The following is a 23,929-nucleotide window of genomic DNA, read 5'->3' as shown; positions in this document are numbered from 1 at the left end:
GAGGGAACACAAGCAGGGGGAGTAGGAGAGGGAGAAGCAGGCCTCCAGCCGAGCAGGGAGCCCGATGTGGGGCTTGATCCCAGGACCCTGGGACCATGACCTGAGCCGAAGGCAGATGCTTAACGACTGAGCCACCCAGGCGCCCCCAGCACTACATTTTTGATCACTGTTTGCATTCATCATTCATATCACCTGCAATAAGTCATGTTTTCATTTCAGAAATGAAAATCACTTGTTTTATTTTATATTAATTCTTGCACAGTATCAAAAGACATTTCAGGATGTTTCAAGAAATGTTCTAAGCTAGAGTTCAGTATCATATTTTTCCACAGTTTTAGAACATGAACATTTATGACATTTAAAAGGAATGTAAAGAAGCTTACCAACATTTTGCTGACCCTTCTTTCTGGGTGTTTTTTTTTTTTTTCCTTCCCTCTACAATTTACAAGGTTTAATTCAAACACAATATCCTTATAGAAAGTATGCATATTACAAATGTACAGCTTGATAAATTTTCACAAACTGAACACACCCATATAATTAGCACCCAGATTAAGAAATAGAATATAACAGCATCCTAGATGCCCCAATCCCGAACCCTCTTTCAATTACTTCCTTCCCACTAAAGAGTAACCAACATCCCGTTTTTGTACTTTACATAAATAGAACCATAAAGTATATATTATTTTGTGTCTGGCTTCTTTGCTAAGCATTCGGTTTTTGAGATCATCCACCATTTTACATGTAGTTATAGATCTTTTAGTCTAATTATATTCTATTGTATGAGAGTGCCATAACTTGTCTATTTGGGTTGTTTCCAGTTTTGTATATTATTAATGGTGCTGTTATGAATATTCACTCTGACCAATACAGTACCTAACAACCACAGGTGACTCCTTAAGTTTAAATAAAATTAAATTGGAGCTTTGCGCAGTGGCAGTATCGTAGCCAATGAGGTTTATCTAAGGCGTGATTATTGCTAATTAAATAAAATTAAATTGAAAATCAGGCGCTTCTGGCTGGTTCAGTCAATAGAGCATGGGACTCTTGATCTAGGGGTCATGAGTTCAAGTTCCATGGTGGGCACAGTACTTAAAAAAAAAAAATCACTTTCTCAGTTGCATTAATCACATTCCAAGTACTCAAAAGCCACATAGCTACTGTACAGACAATACAGAATACAGACTACTTCCATCATTGCATAAAGTTCCATTGCACAGTGCTGAATTTGTGTTGGTGTGCGTATGGAACTGCTGGGTCACAGGGTATGCACATGCTCTGCATTAATAGCAGAGAGTATCAAACAGTTTTGGGGTATCCATTACTAATATTTTGTTATAAATTCTATTTTAAAATACTAAAACAATGTATTTACTTTTCACCTAAGAATTACAATGCACTACAAGTAAAACCAGGGACGCCTGGGTGGGTCAGTCGGTTAAGTGACTGCCTTCAGCTCAGGTCAAGATCCCAGGGTCCTGGGACCGAGCCCCGCATCGGGCTCCCTGCTCGGCGGGGAGCCTGCTTCTCCCTCTGCCACTCCCCCTGCTTGTGTTCCCTCTCTCGCTGTATCTCTCTCTGTCAAAAACTAAATAAAATCTTAAAAAAAAAAAGTAAAACCAAATAGAAGTAGCAACTATTAGGGCATGAAATGCTTCACAGGTAAAGCACAATGTAGCAACATTATTTACCATGACACAGGACAAGCTAACAGATGTTGCACATGTTTCTCCTATGCCATTACAACAAAAGATCCATTATCAATGTCACAACAGAACAAATCTCTATCAGAATTTACATAATTAACTTCAGTGCTAATGCAGTAACAGTAATACTATTTACCAATGGTAGGATGCATTTCAATATTTTAACAATTGAGACAGCCATGCTCACGTTTATCGGTTAAATCAGATCTGCTCATAATCTGAACTAACACTAGATATTACCAATCTTTTTAAGGTTTGGCAATCTGAGGGGCCAATGTTGTCTGTTTAAACTGCATTTAATCACAAATGAATTTGTGCATCTGTACATACTCATTGGTCTTTTTTTTTTAAGATTTTATTTATTTATTTGACAGAGACACAGCAAGAGAGGGAACACAAGCAGGGGGAGTGAGAGAGGGAGAAGCAGGCTTCCCACGGAGCAGGGAGCCCCACGTGGGGCTCGATCCCAGGACCCTGAGATCATGACGTGAGCCAAAGGCAGGTGCTTAAAGACTGAGCCACCCAGGCGCCCCTCATTGTTTTTGAAAATCATTTCTCCCCTCTTGGATTGCTCATTTATATCCCTTGCCCATTTAAATTATATTCTTTTACTATTATATATTACATAATACATGATTGCCCATGTATGTCCTTTGGCCATTTTAAATTACTAATATTTTTATTAAGGAAATTAGTTGTCTATGTAAGTCTTACAAATATTTCTCAACTTGTAGTTTATCCTTTTTTTAAAAGATTTTATTTATTTACTTAGAGAAAGAGCATGCATACAAGCAGGGGGGAGCGGCAGAGGGAGTGGGAGAAGCAGGCTCCCCACTGAGCAGGAAGCTGGGAAGCAGCTTGATCCCAGGACCCCAGGATCATGACCTGAGGTGGGATCATGACCTGAGCCGAAGGCAGACACTTAACCAACTGAGCCACCCAGGCACCCCTATCCTTTCTTATAGAATCATTTCAAATGACATGTAGTCAACTTTTTAAATCTCTTCCTTTTCGGTTTTTGTGTTTTCTGCCATGCTCTGAAAGCCCTAATTTCTCAAAGAATATATGAAAAATTAATTCCTGTTTTTTTCTGGCTTTTGTTTTTAAAATATTTGATATATCTGTAATTCACTTTGGCATAAAAAGTGAGGTGCAGATCCAGCTTTATATTTTTCCAACTGGCCTGCCATGTCTAAGACACTACTAGTTACCTACCTGGCATCCAATCTCCCTTACTAACAGAACTGTGACTTTGTTTAGGGCAGTAATATGCCCAGCTTAAAATACTTTCCCAGACTCTTGCAGCAAGGGTGGCCAAGTGATACAGTTCTGTCCCAAAATATAGGGGAAAGTCACAGAGTGCCATTTCTAAATAAAGGCAACTTTGACTGACATGATCATTTTGGCCTCTTTTACCTTTCTGCTAGGAATCTAGATGTAATACCTAGAGGTGAAGCAGCTACCTTAATACAATGAAAATGAAAGCCACCCACCCAAGATGGTGGACTAAAAAGATAAAACGAGCCTGAGTCCTTAATGACATTAAGTTCCCATATTAGTCCTGGATTATATATCCTTGGATTTCTTATTATGTGAGAAATATAAACTCCTATTTAGTGAAGCCATTGATCATAGGGTTGCCTCTTTTAACCATGTATGTTCTCATCTGATGCAGTATCGCCACTTATTTAATAATTCATCTCTCTTTTTAGTAATCTCTACACCCAACGTGGGGCTCAAACTTACAACCCCAAGGGTGCCTGGGTGGCTCAGTTGGCTAAGCATCTGACTCTTGGTTTCAGCTCAGGTCATGATCTCGGGGTCCTGGGATCGGGCCCCGAGTCAGGCTGTGTGCTCAGCATGGAGTCGTCTTGTCCCTCTCCCTCTGCTCCTCCCCCTTCCCCCGCTCGCATTCTCTCACTTTCTGTCTCTCTCTCAAGTAAATAAAAATCTTAAAACAAACAAAAAACAAAAACAAAATCACAACCCCACGATCAAGAGTTGAATGCTCTTCTGACTGGGCCAGCCAGGCACCCTGATAATTCATCTTTTTATATCAGTTTGATATGCTATTATCATATACTAATTTCCCATAACTGGATATATTTCTGGAAACTCTCCTGTTTCATTGATCTAAATGACTTCAGTAATATTAACCCGCTAACATATTAGCTAATGTTTACTGAATACTAGGACAATTCAAAGAACAACCCCTTGAGCCTTAATTACTTAATATTAATGTGTAGTACTTGAAAGCCTAAAACTAACAGTGGACTTTAAAAAGTGGAATAGAAAGGATTAAAAAGGAAAGCAAAGATGTTTCTGTTATTTATATGATGGGCTATGGTAAAAGGCAACTATACTTATGTTGCTAAGTGGCAACACTGCTATTCCATGTTGTAATGAAAAGAACACTAGGATTTGGGGTTTGGAGACAAACAACTGGTAGGTCAACAGTTTTGTTTTAGACAATCCTCCCTTAGGCCTAATTTCCTCATCTGTATAATGAGAAATGATTATACTCATTAGATGATCTCTAAGGCTTTGCCTAATTTTAACACTCTTCAAGACTAATGATTAAAGTTTTGAAATTCACTGGATGTGGATTTGAATTCAGGATTCAATGATCAGGTTTATGTATTCAGTCAAAAAGTACTGGGGATAAACTGATGAACATGTCAGAAAACGTCACTATCCCAGGGGAGCTTGCATTATAGCGGAGAGTAATAATAACAAAAAAGATGGGAAGTGATGGGTGCCTGGGTGGCTCAGCCGGTTAAGCGGCTGCCTTCAGCTCAGGTCATGGTCCCAGGGTCCTGGGATCGAGTTCCGCATCGGGCTCCCTGCTCGGCAGGGAGCCAGCTTCTCCCTCTCCCTCTGCCTGCCTCTCTGCCTACTTGTTCTCTGTGTCAAATAAATAAAATCTTAAAAAAAAAAAAGATGGGAAGTGATAATTTACCTATGTTAAATGTGTAACCTGTCTAAAACAATTACAAAAGTTTAAGACTGCATTATAACACATGTGCAGAAAAGACATAAAACATACAGCTTACGATATTAAAAACCAAACACCCATGAAAGAAGCCCTTCTCATGACTTTCCAAATAAAAACCTTCTCCTTCCCCATTAAGGGTAACCACTAACCTTTTATGGTGGTCACTTTCTTATTTTTTTATAAAAATGACTTTGCCAATGGGATTGTGGTAGCAGTTGTACAACTATACAAACTTACTAAAAATCATCAGGCTGTATACTTATGATGGATGAACTTTGTGGTGTGCAATATACCTCATTAAAACTGTTTAAAAAAGACTTTGCACCTCAATATATATCTCTAAACACGATCACTGAATTTTGCCTGTGTTTGGACTTCATATAAATGGAGTCATACAGTATAAGTTCTTTGGCTTCTGCTTTGTTCACTCATAACGCTCGTGAAATTCTCCATGTTCTTACATGTGGTTTTAGTCATTCATTTTCATTGCATAACATTCCACTGTCTTATTAAACCTATTTATCCACTCTATGTTGATGGACATGCTGTTTCCAACTTTTGCCTATTATGAATCATGTTACTATGCACATGTCTCTTGTGGCATATGTACATGCATTTCTGGGTATATATCAAGAATAGAATTGTATATCTTAGCTTTTAATATTAAAAGCACATTTCTGATACTAACTATACTTCTAAACAAAAGCCCTGACAAAGAAAACATGTCTTAGAATGTCAGGTATGGAATGCTGCCAATTTAACCTGTTCAATTTCATGAACTACTAAACTTCAGCCAGATGGGTTTTCATTTCCTTCTACATACTCACTATTCCCTCTGTCTAGATAGTCTTCCCTCCCATCTCTGCCTAGTTAACTTTTACTTTTCCCTAAGATTTTAGCTTAAGCATCTTTGCCAAAGGGAAGGCTTTTCTCATCTAATTCTTCAATTATACATTCCCTTGCTACCTCAGACCTATACTTCTTATTTCTCCATTTGTTGCAATTGTTTTACAATTTGTGAAATGAATTGCCTATCTCTCCAACAATACTGGCCCATTAAAGTTGGGGTATGCATGTATGGTTTTTGCATATCACTGTATCCTTGCACCTAGCACAGTATCCAGCACATACAAAGGGGTCAATAAATACTTGATGAATATCTATCATCTCTTCACATTCAGGATACCCAATTCAAATGCTGTTTCTTCTGAATGTTTTGTTCTTGGGGCCAACACCAATACCATCCTTTGAAAATAAATTTTTATTATGCAAAGATTGTCCTAAGTCCCATGGGGCAAATAAGATTGAATATGAGGGACTTAGCACCTAGGCCCATCATCATAAAGAATAATTCTGCGTAAGGATTACAAAACATGGAGTGTTTCATCATCAAATGGTACATACTATTTAAGTGATACTTCATATAGCAACTGATTAATTCCACAAAAGTGAGTAGGTCATTATAAAATCAAGCAAAAATATGGAATTTCAACCATTTACCTTCAACAATGAGTGCTTATTAATGTGAAGAGCAGCAATCCACTTTTACATTATCTTTTTTTATCACCAAATGACAAATTTCTCTCATAACCAGTCATTCTGTGTAATTGATCCTGTATAAATACTTTGGTAAGCTTTTTTTACTTGTTCGGTTTTTAATAAGAATTGCTCAGTGGCAACTATTGCAGAAAAACCAAGGTTTCTGTTCTCAATACACCTAATTTATATTCCAAGTGTTAATTTAATAAAATTATTACAGGTAGCAAAGTTTACTTCCCCACTATATTAATAATCTTCACGTGCTCTAATTACAAGTTAAAAGCAAAAATTTTATAAAACATACTTTTCCTATTAATATCTAACTTAAAAAAAATCTCAGTGACAGCATTAGTATACCACTGAACTATCCAGAAGGGATGTTTAAGAATTATTTTTCAAGCACTTGCATACTATAAATATCTTCAAAGTAAAAACTTGTGGATATTGAAACTGAAAATAAGTTGAAAATAACTGAAACTGAAACTAAGAGAAAAAACCAGGATTACTACCAACACACAATGTAAAATTGGGAATTATTTTACTAATACCATTTTTTAAAAAAAGGATTTTATTTGGGAAAGAGTGCGCGCATGTGCGTGGGGAAAAGGGGCAGAGGGTGAGAGAGAATCTCAGATTCACAGCTGAGCTCAGAGCCTGATGCGGGCTTGAGATCATCACCTGAGCCAAAATTAAGAGTTGGATGCTTAACCCACTGAGCCACCCAGGCGCCCCTTTCTAATGCCATCTTAATCATCCTGACACTCTTTCCTTTAATTAACATCTAACCATGCTGCAACCTCAGCATATCAAAAGAATTTCAAACGAGAAGCCTAACCTTAAGCTTCATGTTTAATAATATACCTTGTACAGGGAATTCTTTCAGATCACTACACTCCATAGAGACATGGTAGTGTCTAAACTTTATACCAGTTTGTTACAAAGAAAATATATTCACAAGTGGAACTTTCTTCAGAAAATATCATGATTTGAAGTTTAAAGACGAAGAATGTTTAGCTTTTACTGATGTCAAAATCTTATTTTGGGATTTATTTAAAAAGTGGCAACAGATTCTCAAACATACAAACTACTTCCAGGAAATCATACAAATGAGAAATAAACTGTAATTCAGCTTCTAAAGGGAAATTAAAGGGTGCCTGGGTGGCTCACCTGGTTAAGCATCTGCCTTCAGCTCAGGTCATGATCCCAGAGTCCTGGGATCAAGCCCCGTGTCGGGCTCCCTGCCCAGCAGGAGAGTCTGCTTCTCTCTTTCTCCCTCTGCCCCTGCTCCTGTACTCTCTCTCTTGCTCACTCTGCCTCTCAAATAAATAAAATCTTTAAAAAAAATAAAGGAAAATTAAAAAGTAGTATAAGGTAAGATGTAACACAAGGGTTCCATTAAAGAAACCATTTGTGAAAGAGGATGGTAAAACACTATTTTTTTATGTTATCAGAACAGAGAATTGTGGAGAGTGATTTTTAGCTCTATTAAGGCTTATTTCAGATTGCCATACCATGCAACCAGAAAGAACTGTATTAACACAAGCCTCTGATGTGTGTTGTTCTCATTTGTTGCAAAGAACAACACAACAAACCCAACTTGTTCAACTACAAACAAAGAAAAATAAAAAAAGACTTGTATGAGGGGCACCTGGTTGATTCAGTAGGTAGAGCATGCGACTCCGGATCTTGGGGTTGTGAGTTCGAACCCCAAGTTGGGTGTAGAGATTATTAAAAATAAAACCTTAAAAAAAAAAAAGAGTTGTATGGAAGATATTATAACAAAACTTAAAAATGTGTTACCATTCCCTAGAGCCTAAAACTGGCTAAAATATGCATAAAAATGTAAAAGGTAAGTAAATAACAATCATCTTAAAATATTCAACTACTTTTGCTGAATATGAAAAATATTGTTTTTATTAAGTTTGTAGAAGCACTATTTTATTCAATGTTTAATTACACTGGAATTTTAAAAAGTAAATTTGACTAAATTTGAAACAAAAATATCCACCTCATTATTTTAAGTCAGTGCAAATTTTCACTAATTTAAAACTCTATATTAGCATTTTAATATTTGGGGAGTTTTTGGAAACATACATTATTATATCTAAACTGTCTTATAATAGACCTTAGAAATAAGCAAGTTTAATAATGGTTCATAAAACTTTATAAATATTCCTAACTTGTTTATTAATACAATGAAAATTATATAGAGATTTTGATTTTTAATCAAAATTTCAATTATTTTACAATCAATTTGAAACAGAAGTAAATATTTCTCATAATTCTCCTTTTGAGGATTAACATTCATGATTGCTACAACTGATAACACTTAAAACACACACACACACACACACACACACACACTATCTGGCTAGTTCTGTCTTAAAAGTACTACTGAACTAATATTAGGTTGGAATCATGATTTAAAATCAGTATGACTTAGAAAATATTATTATATAAAAATTCAAGGAAAGGACATTGTCATGGTCAGTTTATCGTTAGCAGTACTGTGTCTTGTACAAATTTACAAAATGTTTCCAAACTGACAAACTGTTTTAACTATTTTGCTCATTAGTACTTGAAGATATTGTCTGAACATGAAACACTATAAACTGTATCTATATAGACCCTAAATAGGGTAGTCCTCACGACTAAATGCTAATATTTTTAAATATCTTTTTAGAACACAAATACCTTATTTTACATTATTAGGTAATAAACATGACCCACATACATAAACTTTTCATTCACATCTTATAGGAATGATAGCTTAAAAAAATTAAACCATTTTTTGATAGAATGGGTCCCAAATTCTTTGACTTATTGCTTAGTAAAATACTACCCCCTGATACCAAATCCCCAGCTTCTTAGGGAAGATTCCAGGGTCAACACTATGAACATCAACTATAATAATCCACTATAAGAAAGTACTGACCTCAGAAATTTCTTATGTGTGACAAATGTTTATTTTACAGTTGCTGCTTCTGTAGTTACTGATCCTTCCTCACAATTTCATATTATTTTACGTTCTCGAAATTCTATCCCTCCGGTGCTTCTGTACCGCTAAGCTTGTTTAAAAAAATTGGTATATGTAATTTTCACATTATTCTGCCTCAAAGATAGCTTCACACTTTTCCTGTGGCTTAAAATAAGTTTTTTCTTTTTCTTTTTTTTAGTGGGAGAGAGGCGTGAAAGGAGGAGATGGGCTTGGTACTTTGCTAATTTGAAGACTTGCTTCAGAATTGCTGGATATTTCCTGACACATTTGGTTCCTAAAGGAATACATACTAAGAGATGGCCATGGCCATGTTAGCACACTGAGGACAGCAGTTAACTCTTCCAGCTGAGACCAGAAAGGATAATATAATAATTTGCTAATAGTTATCAGGCATTTGCTATTTTATGGACATAATAAAGTATTTTATCTACTTTACAAAGTAATACTAACTAAAGTACACCTAGAGTCTATGAAATAATTTGCAACAAAAATTTTACTAGTTAAAATTTCTTAGGGCTTAGCAAATAATGTACATTTGTTAAAGAGTACCTGATACTTGTTAGTAATACAGGACAAGGTGTTATAAAACAAAACACACAGCTGGGAAGCATTTTATTTTTTTCTACTTCATTTAACATTGTTCAGGACAAGATTTTAAAGGTCTCTTTTCAGCAACTTTTATGACTTAGGAGTACCACTTAAAAATATTTACTGATGCTATAAATATTACTATTTTTTCTACATATTAACAATGATAATAATGCCATATCCATTATACCTCTGTTCCTTTGGTCAGAAAGATAAACAGAAACTGAAATCAGCTATTTAGGCATTCAAAAAAGGTTTTTCAGAGCACACCCAAGCAAACCTACATCAGCAACTGTTAAAATTAGTTTTAGTTAGACTTCTTAATAAGGACATACTGAAGCATGTATGAGACTTTTTAAATTATATACAATTTAAAAAACAAATTTGAATTTATAAATAAAAAGATTAATGGCCAAATTAAAGAATGGTTAAGCATGAGATTTAAAATATCTTAACTTTTAGGCTATTCAGAAATATATTTTGTGAATAATAAGAATTATTTCATAAATATATATGTATAAATATAAATATATATCTACAGGATCTGTGATGCAGGAGAAAACCCTTTAAAGAAAAAAAATTGCACTTTTAGATTATCAGGATGGTGCCATATTTACCCTTTGAATGAAATATAATTACCGTTCCAGATGCTTTTGGCACAAGTTTTTAGGTGAATATTGACACAATCTTAAAAACACAATGCTTTTATACTTTATTCACTGGAATATGAAGAATCAAACAGAATTTGGAATTCTGACCAAAAAAAAAAAATCCAGATAACTGCAAATGCTTAATTAAATACAAAAAATATGGTTTTAAAAAGACCTCAAACCTGCCTTTACATGTAGAACATGTAAAATTTTATCAGCAACAGGCTTCCTTCAATTACCTCAGCAAGAATTCCCAAACTACACACAAATGTAACATTGTCTTTTTCTACTCATCTATGACTTAGATCACACCCCAGTATATAAGGACAAAAAATAAATGTATAGTAAAAAGATTGGATAAATCAGGAGAGGCTTTTTGGTCTTGAATTCTTCACCCACTAACAATGAAGCAGCACTGTAGGCAGCCCAAAACACACCAAACAGCTTTAAAAAAAAAAAAAAAAAAAGACAAAAGGCAGTATATTAGCAATTCAATTAACATTTTGGATATCAGAGAGTAAAGTAACATTTACGGTATTTTCTTAAAACAACCCTGACAACCAATTGTGATAAACAGTAAAACTTACTGAAAATGTTTAAAATTATTAAGAATCTTTGTCTTTGCTGTGCTCCTTGTCTTATGCAAATGAAATCTTTTGTTATCAAACCTGTTTCATCATAGGAATCACTTGGGGTACCTATTAAAAGGAGCATCATAAGGGGAATGCCTGGCTGGCTCACTTGGTGGGGCATGAGACTCTTGATCTCGGAGTTGTGAGTTTGAGCCCCACATTGGGTGTGGAGATCACTTAAAAATAAAATCTTAAAAAAAAAGAGAGAGAATCCTGGGATTCACTCTAGCTCTGCTGAATCAAAATCACTAAGGTCTTTTTAACAGTGTCCCTGGTGATTTAAGATAAGGCAACTTTTGGCCAACTGCTTCAAAAAATTTGGTTGCTGAAAGAAAAATGAACTGATCATTACAAAGTTAACCTTTTCCTGTTTCTTCTTCTAAGAAGTAGGAAAACAGACTAAGTGAAAATCTTACACAATGTTTATTAAGTATAACAGCTTTTTCCCAGGAATAGGTAAAAGTATAGGGTTAAATAAAAAGGAGGAAAAAAATAACATTTTGGTCAAGAGTTTAAATAAAATGTGCCACGGTTTTCTGATTATACACATATCTAATATTAAATTATTTCCACCAGAAATTTATATAGTACTTATTGAAGTAGTCACTTTATAGACTAAAATGAAAGGAAGAACTTCAAGGGTAGAAATCAGGGAAACTAGGATAGAAAAAGACATGGCACAGGGCAGGATTTTTCAACCTCGCCCTACCGACATTTTGGGGCTGGATAATTGTTGTTGGAAGCTGTCCTGTGCATTGTAGGACTTGTGGCAGTATCCCTGGTCTCTACCCACTACATACTACTAGTAAGATTCCACTCAACTCATTTGTGACACCCAAAAATATATCCAGACATGGGCAAATGTCCTTTGGAGGCAAAACTGCCCTTGAGAACCACTGGTAGAGAGGTCAAAAATAAATATTGGCAGCCTGAAAATGTATTTGAGATGGTCCAATTTTCTATTATGTTTTTTAAATTAAAACAAAAAAACTACAAAATATTTTAAAAACTTTCAAAAGTACAGGGAAATATACAAGGTTATGATCAAATTGCCTTGGTATGTCAAACATTTTTTGTTATAAATAAATGATTAAAGATTGTAAGAGTTATAGAGATTTAATGTTAAAAAATAGTGCTGGTAGATTAATCTGTATTCTAATGCTAGACTTAAATGACAAGTTTTGCAACATATTTCTCAAAAAATCTTGGACTGAAACGAACATACAATAGCTCACTACCAAAAGATTAAACAACTAGGAAAAAATTTTGGCAAAGAAAAATCTGAAGTTTAAAACAATCATATCCTAAATTTTTAATGATATAAAAGACTTTGCCATTTTGTAATAATACATTCATAAGTTGCATAAAGAATATTAAAGATCAACTTTTAGCTGAACTCAATTACTAAGTGACCAGAGGACACACAGTTTTATCAATTTTGGGAGTCGTCTCAGAAGTATTCAAACAGACTTTAATCCAAGTTAAAACAACACACACAGGAAGGATCCTGAATGATTCAGTAAAATGGTATGTTCACTAAAGCTAGATAATTAAATGCCAGCAACGGGGCTAGCTTCTGCACTGCAAGACTTGTAAGCTAAGTACTAATATAATGCCAATTATAAAAAAAAAAACTAAGATTAGAATGGAGAGAAAAGAATGATATTCTACTTGGTCTCTAAAATGTTCATGCAGTTCTAACATACAAAGATGTTCTCAAAATATTCTTTCGTAACATTTGTAATGACAACAGCTACCGCTTGAGTGCCTACTCTATATCAAGCATCTATCCTTCACCATCTAGATAACAGACCCTAAAAATTAGTTGTCAAGATTCCCAATTTGCAGAGGAGGATAAGAGAAGATATCCCCCCAAGGGAGGCAGCAGGTAAGTGGAAGAACCAGAATTTGAATTTAGAACTGAATGGTTCCAAAATCCACACTTTTTAATACCCAATGCTTATATGTCAGTATTAGTCTGTAGTTAATTCTAAAAAGAATCATTTCTTTTATATTTGAATTAGTAATCAACTTTAAATAAAAGCAAATGTCATAAAAATTAAGTGGCTCTACTTAAAAACAAATACTTTAATGTGAAGGCTACATAATGGCAGTTCTGAAAGTGGTAGTCTTAAGAAATTCTATAGTTTTTCATAAAGAAAAACATTAAATTCATTGTGTAATATACATACATATGCTAAAGCAGTCATTTGTTTCCGAAAGTTGTTCAAAATAAATACCAAAATTTAAGTTATTTTACTACTTATTAATACTTAATATTATCATTAAATATTTCATATGGGTCTATATGTATTAAATTTAACACAGCATGAAGAAATCCTGATCTCTACAATACAGAAAAGCCAATTTATTACAACCATGTCTATTATATTTGATAAGGCAGTTATTATTCAAATAGGAGTAATAGTTATTAAATAAATGTCCAGTAAAATTTTAATATCTTCCACAAAATCTAAGTTACATGAAGTTGTATTATAAACACAGAGGAGAAAAATTCAACATTAAAAAAATTATCTGAGTGCAGTATCCTGTAGCCTTATTTGCTCTTTGTTCTTTATTCCCCCCTAAACATACATTATAATTTTTGGAGATTAAAATGGGAAAATAAAAGATATACAATTGGTAAAATCAGTGAGTGAGATCACTCTTCCAAAACACTTAAAATGTTTGATTGTTACAGATTATAATCTTCTTAGGCAGATAACTAGTATACTTTTGTATACTAGTAAACAGTTACTTTTTATAATATACACTACTTACTTTTATAAGTGTAGATACCACTTCAAATGATCCAACCACCAAAAGTATAGGGGCTATTACAATGAGAGGAAGTAGTGAATATCCTATAACTCCAAGAACTTGGCCATATGCAACCTGTGAATTTTAAGTTTTAAATAAGTATCATAGAAATCAAGGTAATTATTTTAATCACTACTGAACATCACATATTCTTGGTTGTACTTACATAAACATGACAAGAAGAAATCATCAGGTATCCTATGCTTTATATTTCAAATTATCATGTTATCTGCTTTGTTCCTGGACAGTCTCATCAACCCACCATAGTTTCAATTATCATCAACTTTCTGATGATACCCAAATCTACATTTCCAGCCCTCTCTCCCTTTGAGATCTATATATCCAGTTACCTTCACTATACCTGCAGTATATTCTCTTACTACTTCCCTTAAAGCTGTAGAAGGATTATTTAAAGGGACCACAACCATCTTATTTAAACAAAAAATTCAAGGTCTAAAGAAGCTACGTGTGACAAACGCAGATGAAAAGAGAAGGGAGGGCAGGCAGGAGAGACTGAAGGAAAAAATATTTAGTGACTACCGTGTGCCAAGCTCTGTGACAGATCAAGACAGATCAAATGCAGCAACAATCCTATGAAGTAGGTATTACTGCCTTCCATTATGAAGAAACTGAATTTTAGAGAGATTTTGTTCAGGAAAGCAAAACTGGTAGGAGAAAGAGTTCAAATTAAGATCTAGATCTCTCTCTCTTTTTTTTAAAGATTTTATTTATTTGAAAAAGAGAGAGAGAGCACGTGCACATGCAGGATTAGGGGGAGGCAGGTGGAGGGTGTTGGGGGGAGAAGGACAGAGGGAGAGGGAGAAGGAGAAGGAGAAGCAGACTCCCTGCTGAGTGTGGAGCCTGCCAGGATCCTGGGATCATGACCTGAGCCAAAGCCAGACGCTTAACTGACTGAGCCACCCAGGCGCCCGTAAGATCTAAGTCTCTTAATTTAATCTTACATCAACAGTCTTAAATTACCAAGACATTTAGCGATACCTATTTTCCTATAAATATTACACAGGGTTGTGTCAAAGATATAACAAACAATATGTGAACAAATGTAATTTTAAGTCTCCATTAGAATTATTTCAAAGTTTTATATGCAGATATATGCAGAGTGAAAAAGTTTCATAGGTAAATGTTATTCTAAATTTATTCAACAGTTTTTAGGTAAAGATGATGGACTGAACACATTATCTAATATCATTCCCTCCTGAAACTATACTAAAAGGGAAGACGGGAAAAAACCCTCTTTATTTATTTGTTTGTTTGTTTGTTTGCAGGGGTGGGGGGGTTCCTGCTGAGCAGGGAGCCTGATGTGGGGCTTGGTCTCAACTGGAGTGAAATCAAGAGTTGGACGCTCAAGAAACTGTGCCAGTCAGGCACCCCCAAAAACTTTTTTTTTTAAAGCGGCATAAACAATGGAAACAAAACCATAAAATAATCATGGTATTTGAAAACATTGTATACACCTGGGAGAAACAAAGTAACAGAAAAATTCATAGAGGCCATATAGGTTGGTCACTGTATAAAGGAGAACTGGTTCCTGATACATTAAAAATGTATATAAACCTGGGGCGCCTGGGTGGCTCAGTTGGTTGGGCGGCTGCCTTCAGCTCAGATCATGATCGTAGAGTTCCAGGATTGAGTCTCGCGACGGGCTCCCTGCTCAGCAGGGAGTCTGCTTCTCCCTCTGACCCTCCCCCCTCTCATGTGCTCTCTGTCTCATTCTCTCTCTCAAATAAATAAATAAAATCTTTAAAAAAATGTATAAACCTGAAGGCACACCTCAGCACTCACCACAAGAAGTGATTAACTAAAGGTTCACTGGGCTATGGATGAACCCCTGAGCACTCTCAGAATATAGATAATGCAGATCGTGTTTGTTCTCATTGCTCATATACCTTAGACTATTCATGATAATGTAAGCCCTAATGTATGAAATCATGAATAAAATGGAAAAAAAATAACACCATCAAAAGGACCAGGAACAAAAGTCTGATCCTAAACTCTAAGTTTAGATCAGACACATGAAATAAAGAGAATGAGTATAATGAAAGAAAAGCCATTTATAAGAATCAAAGTGTTATTCTGTATAAGGTAACTTTATTGCTTTGGAGAAAATAGTTTAATGAAAGCTATTTCCTCATCTTTTATAGTAATTTTCAGTTGCAACACTTTATGAATGATGGTATTTTCATATCATTCTTTGCATTTTGCCCGGTGTATAATTATATATTCTATATCACAAAATAAAATTATGTGTTTTATTATATTAATAAATGACATAATTTTCTTTTAAAAAAGAGGCTTAAACAGAAGAACAGAAGATGGGACAACAACATAATTTTGGAAGCTGGAAAGCAGATGAACAAGAGCTAAGTAACAGACTTGGCAGATCTTTCTACCAAATACGAGAAAAGGGCTCAAAGTCTCTGCATTTAGCAATTAATGTTCACAGAGTCAGCACCCATAAGGTAACTCTGCCTGGCAACCCTCTGCTCTACTCTCTTCACAGAATAAACTGCTAGGGGGAAAAAAAAGAATAAACCACTAGAATTCCTAGGTTTAGAGTAATTCACAATTTACAGTAATTCACAAAGTCTTTTTTAATGGGGCAGCAGTTCTGAAGGTGTGGTTCATGGCCACCAAGCGTCCCAAAGACTCTTCCAGAAGACTGGAAGGTCAAAACTATTTTCTATAAAAATAATAAAACATTATTTGCCTTTTCTCATTGGGTTCATATTGGTACTAACAAGGACAAACAACAGTGGGTAAAATGTGCTACTTTACTTTTCAAGGTAGCACAAACTATACTAGTAGTTTCTGTACTCTTCACTACTACACAATCACAGAAAAAGAAGAAAAAAAGCTAGTTTCACTTAAGAATGACCTTAATGAAACAGTTAAAATGATTACCTTTATTAAATCTCAACTTTGAGTATATCTTTTAATATTCTGTACAACAAATGTGAAGTACACAGAAAACATTTCTTTTCTTTTTTTTTTATGATTTTTATTTATTTGTCAGAGAGAGAGAGAGAGAGAGAGAGTACAAGCCGGGGGAGCGGTAGGCAGAGGGAGAAGCTCCTCAGCAAGGAGCCTGACACAGGCCTCGATTCCAGGACCCCGGGATCATGACTTGAGCCAAAGGCAGATGCTCAACTGACTGAGCCACCCAGGCATCCCTATAGAAAGCATAGAAAGTTTGAGTGAAGAGTTGAATTAGATGTATTTACCATGGAACACCATTTTTACTTGAAAGAACAAATGAAAGACAAACTATGGTTATTAAGAGTTGGGTATCTGTAAGCATGTTCTTTTTTTTTTTAAGATTTTAAAATAAAATCTTTAAAAAAAGTAAATAGACTTTAGTCTGATCTACTTAAAGATGGGTGGTGATATTAATGAATGTGATTTTCTGATACCGTACAGTAAGATGTGTCAACATTTGAAAGATTTACACAAAACTCAATGAACTAGTGTTTTCCAAATGACCATGCATGGGTAAAAAGATCCACCCAAAGTAAATTTTAATGAAACAGAGTATGAAAAGTTCATTAATATTGTTTGAGATTCCTTACTGCAACAAACTTAAGAAACTATTACTTGTTGAATGTAGGTGTAGTTTCAGAGAAGAATATCCACAATCATCTGAAAAAGCTATTAAAATACTCTTCCTCCCGGGCACCTGGGTGGCTCAGTCAGTTAAGCGTCTACTTTTGGCTCAGGTCATGATCACAGGGTGCTGGAATTGAGGCCAAATGGGCTCAGCGGGGAGTCGGCTTCTTCCTCTACTCCTCCCCCTGCTTGTGTGTGTGTGCTCTCTCTCTCAAATAAATAAAATCTTAAAAAAAAATACTCTTCCTTTTCCAATTATATTTGCTTAAGGCCACCTTTTTCTCATATACTTTAACCAAAACAATGTATCCTAACAGACTGAATGCAAAAAGCAGATACTAGAAACCAGCTTCCACTAAGCCAGACATTAAAGCTACTTGCAAAAATGTAAAACAATGCCACTCTTACCACTTTTTTGTTTTGAAAAAGTTGTTTTCTTTAAAATGTATTATTTACAGGGCACCTGGGTGGCACAGTCAGTTAAGCATTCGACTCTTGGTTTTGGCTCAGGTTGTGAGATCAAGCCCATATTGGCTTGATCTTTGCACTGAGTGCAGAGCCTGATTAAGATTCTAGATTTCCCTCTCCCTCTGCCCCTCCCCATCACACTCTCTCTCTCTCAAATAAATAAGTAAATAAATCTTAAAAAAAAGTATTATGTTAAAATGTATTTGGTTTTATTTTTAAATAAATAAATATATATTTAAAATTTTTATTTTAATTTCAAATATGATTAAGTATTGATAAATAAAACCCACAAAAAGAAATCTCCTTGGGGACCTGAGATCAAAAGTTTGAGAACTGCTATACTAGAAAATAAATTATATGCTTCCCTAAGAAGCTTTAAATTACTTATGAGTGGTATGGGATCTTTCCTTTCTTCTTCCTTCCTTGTAATGTTTATTGAGTATGCACAATACTAGTATGTTGATCATCTTAGGGGAAGTAGTATAACTTAAAAGCAATTCTGGGACAAGAAACAGTTATGATGAATATAGCTACTGATAATATCTACAATACCAAAAATAAAGTTTATGATAAGAAACAAAGACTATTTTCACAATTAACTACTTACTTCTCCACCAAGAACTCTGGCCAGTAAGAAAATTGTTAGGGAACCAAATATCCAAATGGTTATAATCCATGAGACCACCTTAAGAGAGAAAAAAATTCATGCAGTTAATATCTTTGTACCAAATAAGCTGATAATTTCCCTGGAAGTCAATTCTCTGCTAATATAAGGTAGTTTGGTATATCCAATTTCAGGTTATAGTTTGAGTTCCCAGGTATCTTTCCAAAACCTAGTAAGAATGCAATGTGTTAATACAATTTTACATCCAAACTGAAAATTTAGCAATGATCAATTGCCTAAGGAAATCTCAGTATTTCAAGACCTATGATCAAATATTACTATAAAAAAAGAACAAAGTATTTACTTCCAAACCTCTGGTTTACAACATCATGCAAGGAAAATTCATCCCAGAAAGAAGTTATAGGTCTTCTTCCAAGGTCTTTAAAATTTACATTAATTACATATGTATCTAAGCGATAGAATATGGGAGATGTTTCAGACAATTTTAACTCCTAAGACTTAGTGTGATAATGATATATGCCTCTGTTTCCAAGTTTTGTCTGCTTGGAGGGTCTAGAAATAATAAAGCCCCAAGAGCAAAATAAGCATACTTATTGCCCAGATCCTAGTTTCTAAATATCATTCACTGATAAAAGGAACTAGGATTCTTTTGATAAATAATTGACTCCAGGGTTGGGGCAGGGAAGGTAAAGGTGAGCCCAGAACACTGTGGAGTGAGAAGGAAAGGAAATGCTCAAAAAACTAATGGGAAGATGTTGAAAGGACACAGAAGCTAACCTGATGGGAGTTCCCAGTGGCTAAACCTGGAATAATCTCAGCAAGAAAATAAATGATGACAGCACTGGGTTATGATCCAGAAAACAAAATAAATATTCATGATTCCATACTGACATAAATAAATAAAACAATAATTAAGCAATGGCAAAGAATGGATAGCTGTTCCATAGAGAATACCAATCAATACATGTGGAAGGAATGAGGAAAACAGAAAACTACCATTCAGTAAACATTACAGTAATAACTATTGAACTTGAGATCCACCAATAGTGAGCTAAAGTTTGATAAGAAACCAATGTCTGCATAAAGTATCTCCCTAAGATATTTATTTATTAATTAAAAAGGGAAAAATAGCAACTTTACGGTGGAAGAATTGGGAAGATACCACCTCATCACCTAATTAAGCAACCAATGTTAACAGCACCAGTAAAAGATATATCAATATCACATACTCCCTGATAGTATACTGAGGTGGACACAAAATAGTATCCTTGCAAAAATTCATGACCCCAATCTAATCATAGAAAACATCAAGTAAAACCAAACTGAGTGACGTTCTGTGGAGGTAATCTGTTTTTAGCCTTAAAACCCTTTGTTCAAATGAAAGATTATACAAAATAGATAAAATTAGAGATGCTCTAGATTAAGGATTAGTGGTGAGTAGTAGACCAGAATCACCATTTAACTTCAATTCATCACAAGAGAATACCTGATATAAACTACTGATCTAAGGTAAATATTAATAAGACTAGTGTTATATTACCTTAAGGATCTTGCTATTGGGAGTTTATTCTGGATTAACCAAATGAGCACTAAATGTAATCACAACTGTCCTTAAAAAAAGGAGGCAGAGGGAGTTTTGACTACAGTAGAGAAGAAGGAAATGTGACCATGGTACAGAGGTTGTAGTAATGCCGCCAGAAACCAAGGAATGCTGACAGCCTCTAGAAGTGGGTAGAGGCGATCAAAAGGAATCTGTGATGGAGCCTACAGAGAAACCAGCCCTGCTGACATTTTCATCTTAGCCCCTTCAAGCTCATTTTGAGTTTCTGACTTTCATAAAGAATAAATGTAAAAGAATAAATTTTCACTGTAAAAGAATAAACTTTCACTGTTTTAAGTCACAAAACTTGTGGAAATTTGTTACAGAAGCAACAAGAAATGAATTCATTTCCAAATCATTCAGTGATAGTTATTTTTTACTTCCCCAAACTAGGGATTAAGGAGTAATGTGTGTATGTTGTGTTTTGATAATAAAGATAAAGCCCCTGAGAGAAGAACGAAGTATTATATGAAAACAAATTCTGATGGAATTCTTGTCATTATTTATTAAAATATTTATTTACTATTATTTTTTTAAAGATTTTATTTGTTTATTTGAGAGAGAGAGAATGAGAGAGAGAGAGCACGAGAGGGAAGAGGGTCAGAGGGAGAAGCAGACTCCCTCCTGAGCAGGGAGCCCGATGCGGGACTCGATCCCGGGACTCCAGGATCATGACCTGAGCCGAAGGCAGTCGCTTAACCAACTGAGCCACCCAGGCGCCCTATTTACTATTATTTTTTAAAGTAAGCTCTAGGCCCAACGTGGGGCTCGAACTCAGAATGCCGTGACCAAGAGTCACGTGCTCCACTGATTGAGCCAGTGAGGAGCCCCTAAAATATTTATTTTAAAAATGAATAAAAGGTAAGAACATGTTATGAGTATTGTGTTTCAAACTCTTCATCCCTTAGGGGAAATCATAAAGGGCAAGTGCAGCCCTTTTGGTCACTTCTAGTCACTGGTCACTTCCACTCAGCTGAGAGTAGTCCCATCTGTTTACTCCAGTTGCAATACCATTATAAATACTTTCTATGTGAATGATGATGTAAAAGTTTGGAAAGCATTAAAGTACTCCCCACTTATTTAATTAAAAAGAGTTCTAGGGGCACCTGGGTGGCTCAGTCATTAAGTGACTGCCTTTGGCTCAGGTCATGATCCCAGGATCCTGGGATTGAGCCCCGATTCAGGCTCCCTGCTCCGCGGGAAGCCTGCTTCTCCCTCTCCCACTCCCCCTGCTTGTGTTCCCTCTCTCTGTGTGTCTTTCTCTGTCAAATAAATAAATAAAATCTTCAAAAAAAAAAAGTTCTAGAGATGAACAAGTTAGAAATAATGGGTAAAAGTAAAGCATTTCTTAAACATAATGTAGCATTACAGTTAACATTTGGCTATTTTTAATTTTAAAACTCTTAAAATATTTCAAATTTGTATAAAGTAACATATACTTACCCTAAATTGTCCATATAATGATATCATGGAAAAGAAAAGAACAACAGCCAGAGGACCCCAAAAGTCAGGATTGTCCCTCACCACTTGTCTATTAAAACCAAGTGATGGCATTGGCATCAAAACACACCGGATTTTGTAGTAAATATCCTTTAGATCGATATCCAATTCCTCCCTATAAAATAAAATAAAAATTCTTAAAAAGCATACATTTCTGAATACTGAAATAGCTGCAATAAAATTTAAGAAAAGTTTAAATATGACAGTGCCATCTCCAGCAGTCAACAAAGCATTGCATTTGAAGTACAGTATCTCACTGATTCCATGGTATTTTCAACATTTTAACCTCTCTAAAATCAGGATGTTTGTCACAACTGCTGGTGTCTTATCTTGTCAGCCTGAAGTGAAGCCAACTGCTTCCAATACCTGCCTTTCCATTTTCCAGTCTCCTGGAGGCACTACTACTTTGGGACAACTTTAAATAAAGTCTTCTGGGGCGCCTGGGTGGCTCAGTCGTTAAGCGTCTGCCTTCGGCTCAGGTCATGATCCCAGGGTTCTGGGATCGAGCCCCACATCGGGCTCCCTGCTCCACGGGAAGCCTGCTTCTCTCTCTCCCACTCCCCCTGCTTGTGTTCCCTCTCTCGCTGTCTCTCTCTGTCAAATAAATAAATTTTAGATAGATAGATAGATAGATGATAGATAGATAGATAGATAGATAGATAGATAGATAGATAGATAGATAAAGTCTTCTGCTTGAGCACTTCTTGACCATACTGATAATTCAGACTGCAATCCTATAGGAGAACTGGTATGGGGTTTCCATTCCCAGGGGAAATTTTTCTTCCAACACCCCACCCACTGGCAAATTGAGACAAGCAAACATCCTTGCTGTCTCTTTTTGTATGGTGGGTTATTTCTCATTTATCCTTACACTAAGGAGACAGCCCTTTGATGTCTTAGCTTTATGCTGCCTTACATACTGTTTCCTTCTTATTGATAAACATAAAATAATTGCATCTTATAATTCACTGTTTTAAATTTGATGAAATATGGTATGTTAATATTAAGAAAGAGAACATTTTAGCCCTTAATCTACCAATAATTACCACAGAGATTAACCCAATAATGTCTTGATTTTACAGAGCTATAGGTTCTTTCCCACGTTGTTAAATTCTTTACTTTTTTTTCCCAAATGATAATCACTTAAAAAATTTCAAGTACTATGAAGAAAATGAAAGACTCCCTATAGTCCTGCCAGTGGTAGCTCTAGAATTTCTAAATGGGAGAGATTTTGGAGTCCTAATCTTTTTGGAAGTTTTAATTTGCCTTAAACTTAATTTCTACAACAAGCACCCTGCTTTTTTACTATGAATGTTTACTTGAGATAGTTATAGGCCCAAGTAAGCCCTAACAGTCTGGAACGTGTGTGTGTGTGTGTGTGTGTGTGTGTGTGTGTGTGTGTGCGCGCGCACGCGCAAGATAAACAGAATTATGATTCTCTCAATTTTTGCCACTTAAGAGGCTAAAAATACTCTCATTATTTTAATTTTTCTAATTACTACTAAAATTGAAAAATACCTAGAAGTTTAACCAAAAAGCTTAAGATCTGCCATACTTGTCTTTAAATAACATGAAAGAATATGATCATCTCATAGACTAGTTCTAAAAAACTAAAAATACATATTACTATTTTTACATACAAGAGTGGCTTGTTATCTTCAGGATCATCATCTTCAACTTCCAAAAGCCAGCCATATCCTCTTTGTCTCAGAAATGTAGTAGCTGTAGATTCTTTAATAAAATCTCCACCAAGGTTTAATTTGACATCTGGGGATGCTATTGAGCCACTGAGATCTTAGGAGAAGAGAGGACAAAACTATAAATCAAGATAAAAATGTGTGAATCTTAACCAAAATAAGCATAATATTCAAGTAAAATAATTATCATTTGAAGATCTCTAACTATGAGTATCTGCTATTGCATACAATCCTCATATTTTATAGCTGATAAATATCTAAAAGACATCTTTTATTTTACAACGAGAATGAAAGATGAGGGAAGTGAAGACATTGAAAAGATTTCAGGTAATTAGCTAGACTGGTAAAACAATCTAGACTTACAACAGCAACTTTATATGGAAGATATATATAAAACATATTACATGATATCACTTTGGATTCCCTTCACTATTATGTACACTACGTGCTTCAGAACAAAGTGACCGTACAAATTCTTTCTGAAGGC

The 23,929-nt window shown here is 35.1% G+C and overlaps 1 protein-coding gene and 1 non-coding gene across 2 annotated transcripts in view; one reads left to right on the top strand and one right to left on the bottom strand.

Moving 5' to 3' along the window:
* Positions 1-222: 222 nt before the first annotated feature.
* The window catches only part of YIPF4 (Yip1 domain family member 4), a 36,713-nt gene continuing 13,006 nt past the window's right edge, over positions 223-23,929 (bottom strand). The window contains exons 2-6 of the mRNA XM_025868022.2: positions 23,386-23,539; positions 21,689-21,860; positions 18,628-18,705; positions 13,890-14,003; positions 223-10,920 (exon numbers count right to left, since the gene is read on the bottom strand). Coding sequence (XP_025723807.1) covers positions 10,783-10,920; positions 13,890-14,003; positions 18,628-18,705; positions 21,689-21,860; positions 23,386-23,539 — 656 coding nt within the window. The 3' untranslated portion in view covers positions 223-10,782. The remainder of the gene's footprint in view (positions 10,921-13,889; positions 14,004-18,627; positions 18,706-21,688; positions 21,861-23,385; positions 23,540-23,929) is intronic.
* Positions 923-1,057, top strand: LOC112821356 (U4 spliceosomal RNA). Its single transcript, XR_003207413.1, has one exon. It is a non-coding gene; the product is annotated as a U4 spliceosomal RNA (small nuclear RNA).

This window comes from Callorhinus ursinus, unplaced genomic scaffold (genome assembly GCF_003265705.2).
Source record: "Callorhinus ursinus isolate GAN/ISIS: 27379988/994484 unplaced genomic scaffold, GSC_fseal_2.0 scaffold10, whole genome shotgun sequence".
NCBI classification, from domain to species: Eukaryota; Metazoa; Chordata; class Mammalia; order Carnivora; family Otariidae; genus Callorhinus; species Callorhinus ursinus.
This window is presented reverse-complemented; position numbering and strand designations above follow the sequence as displayed.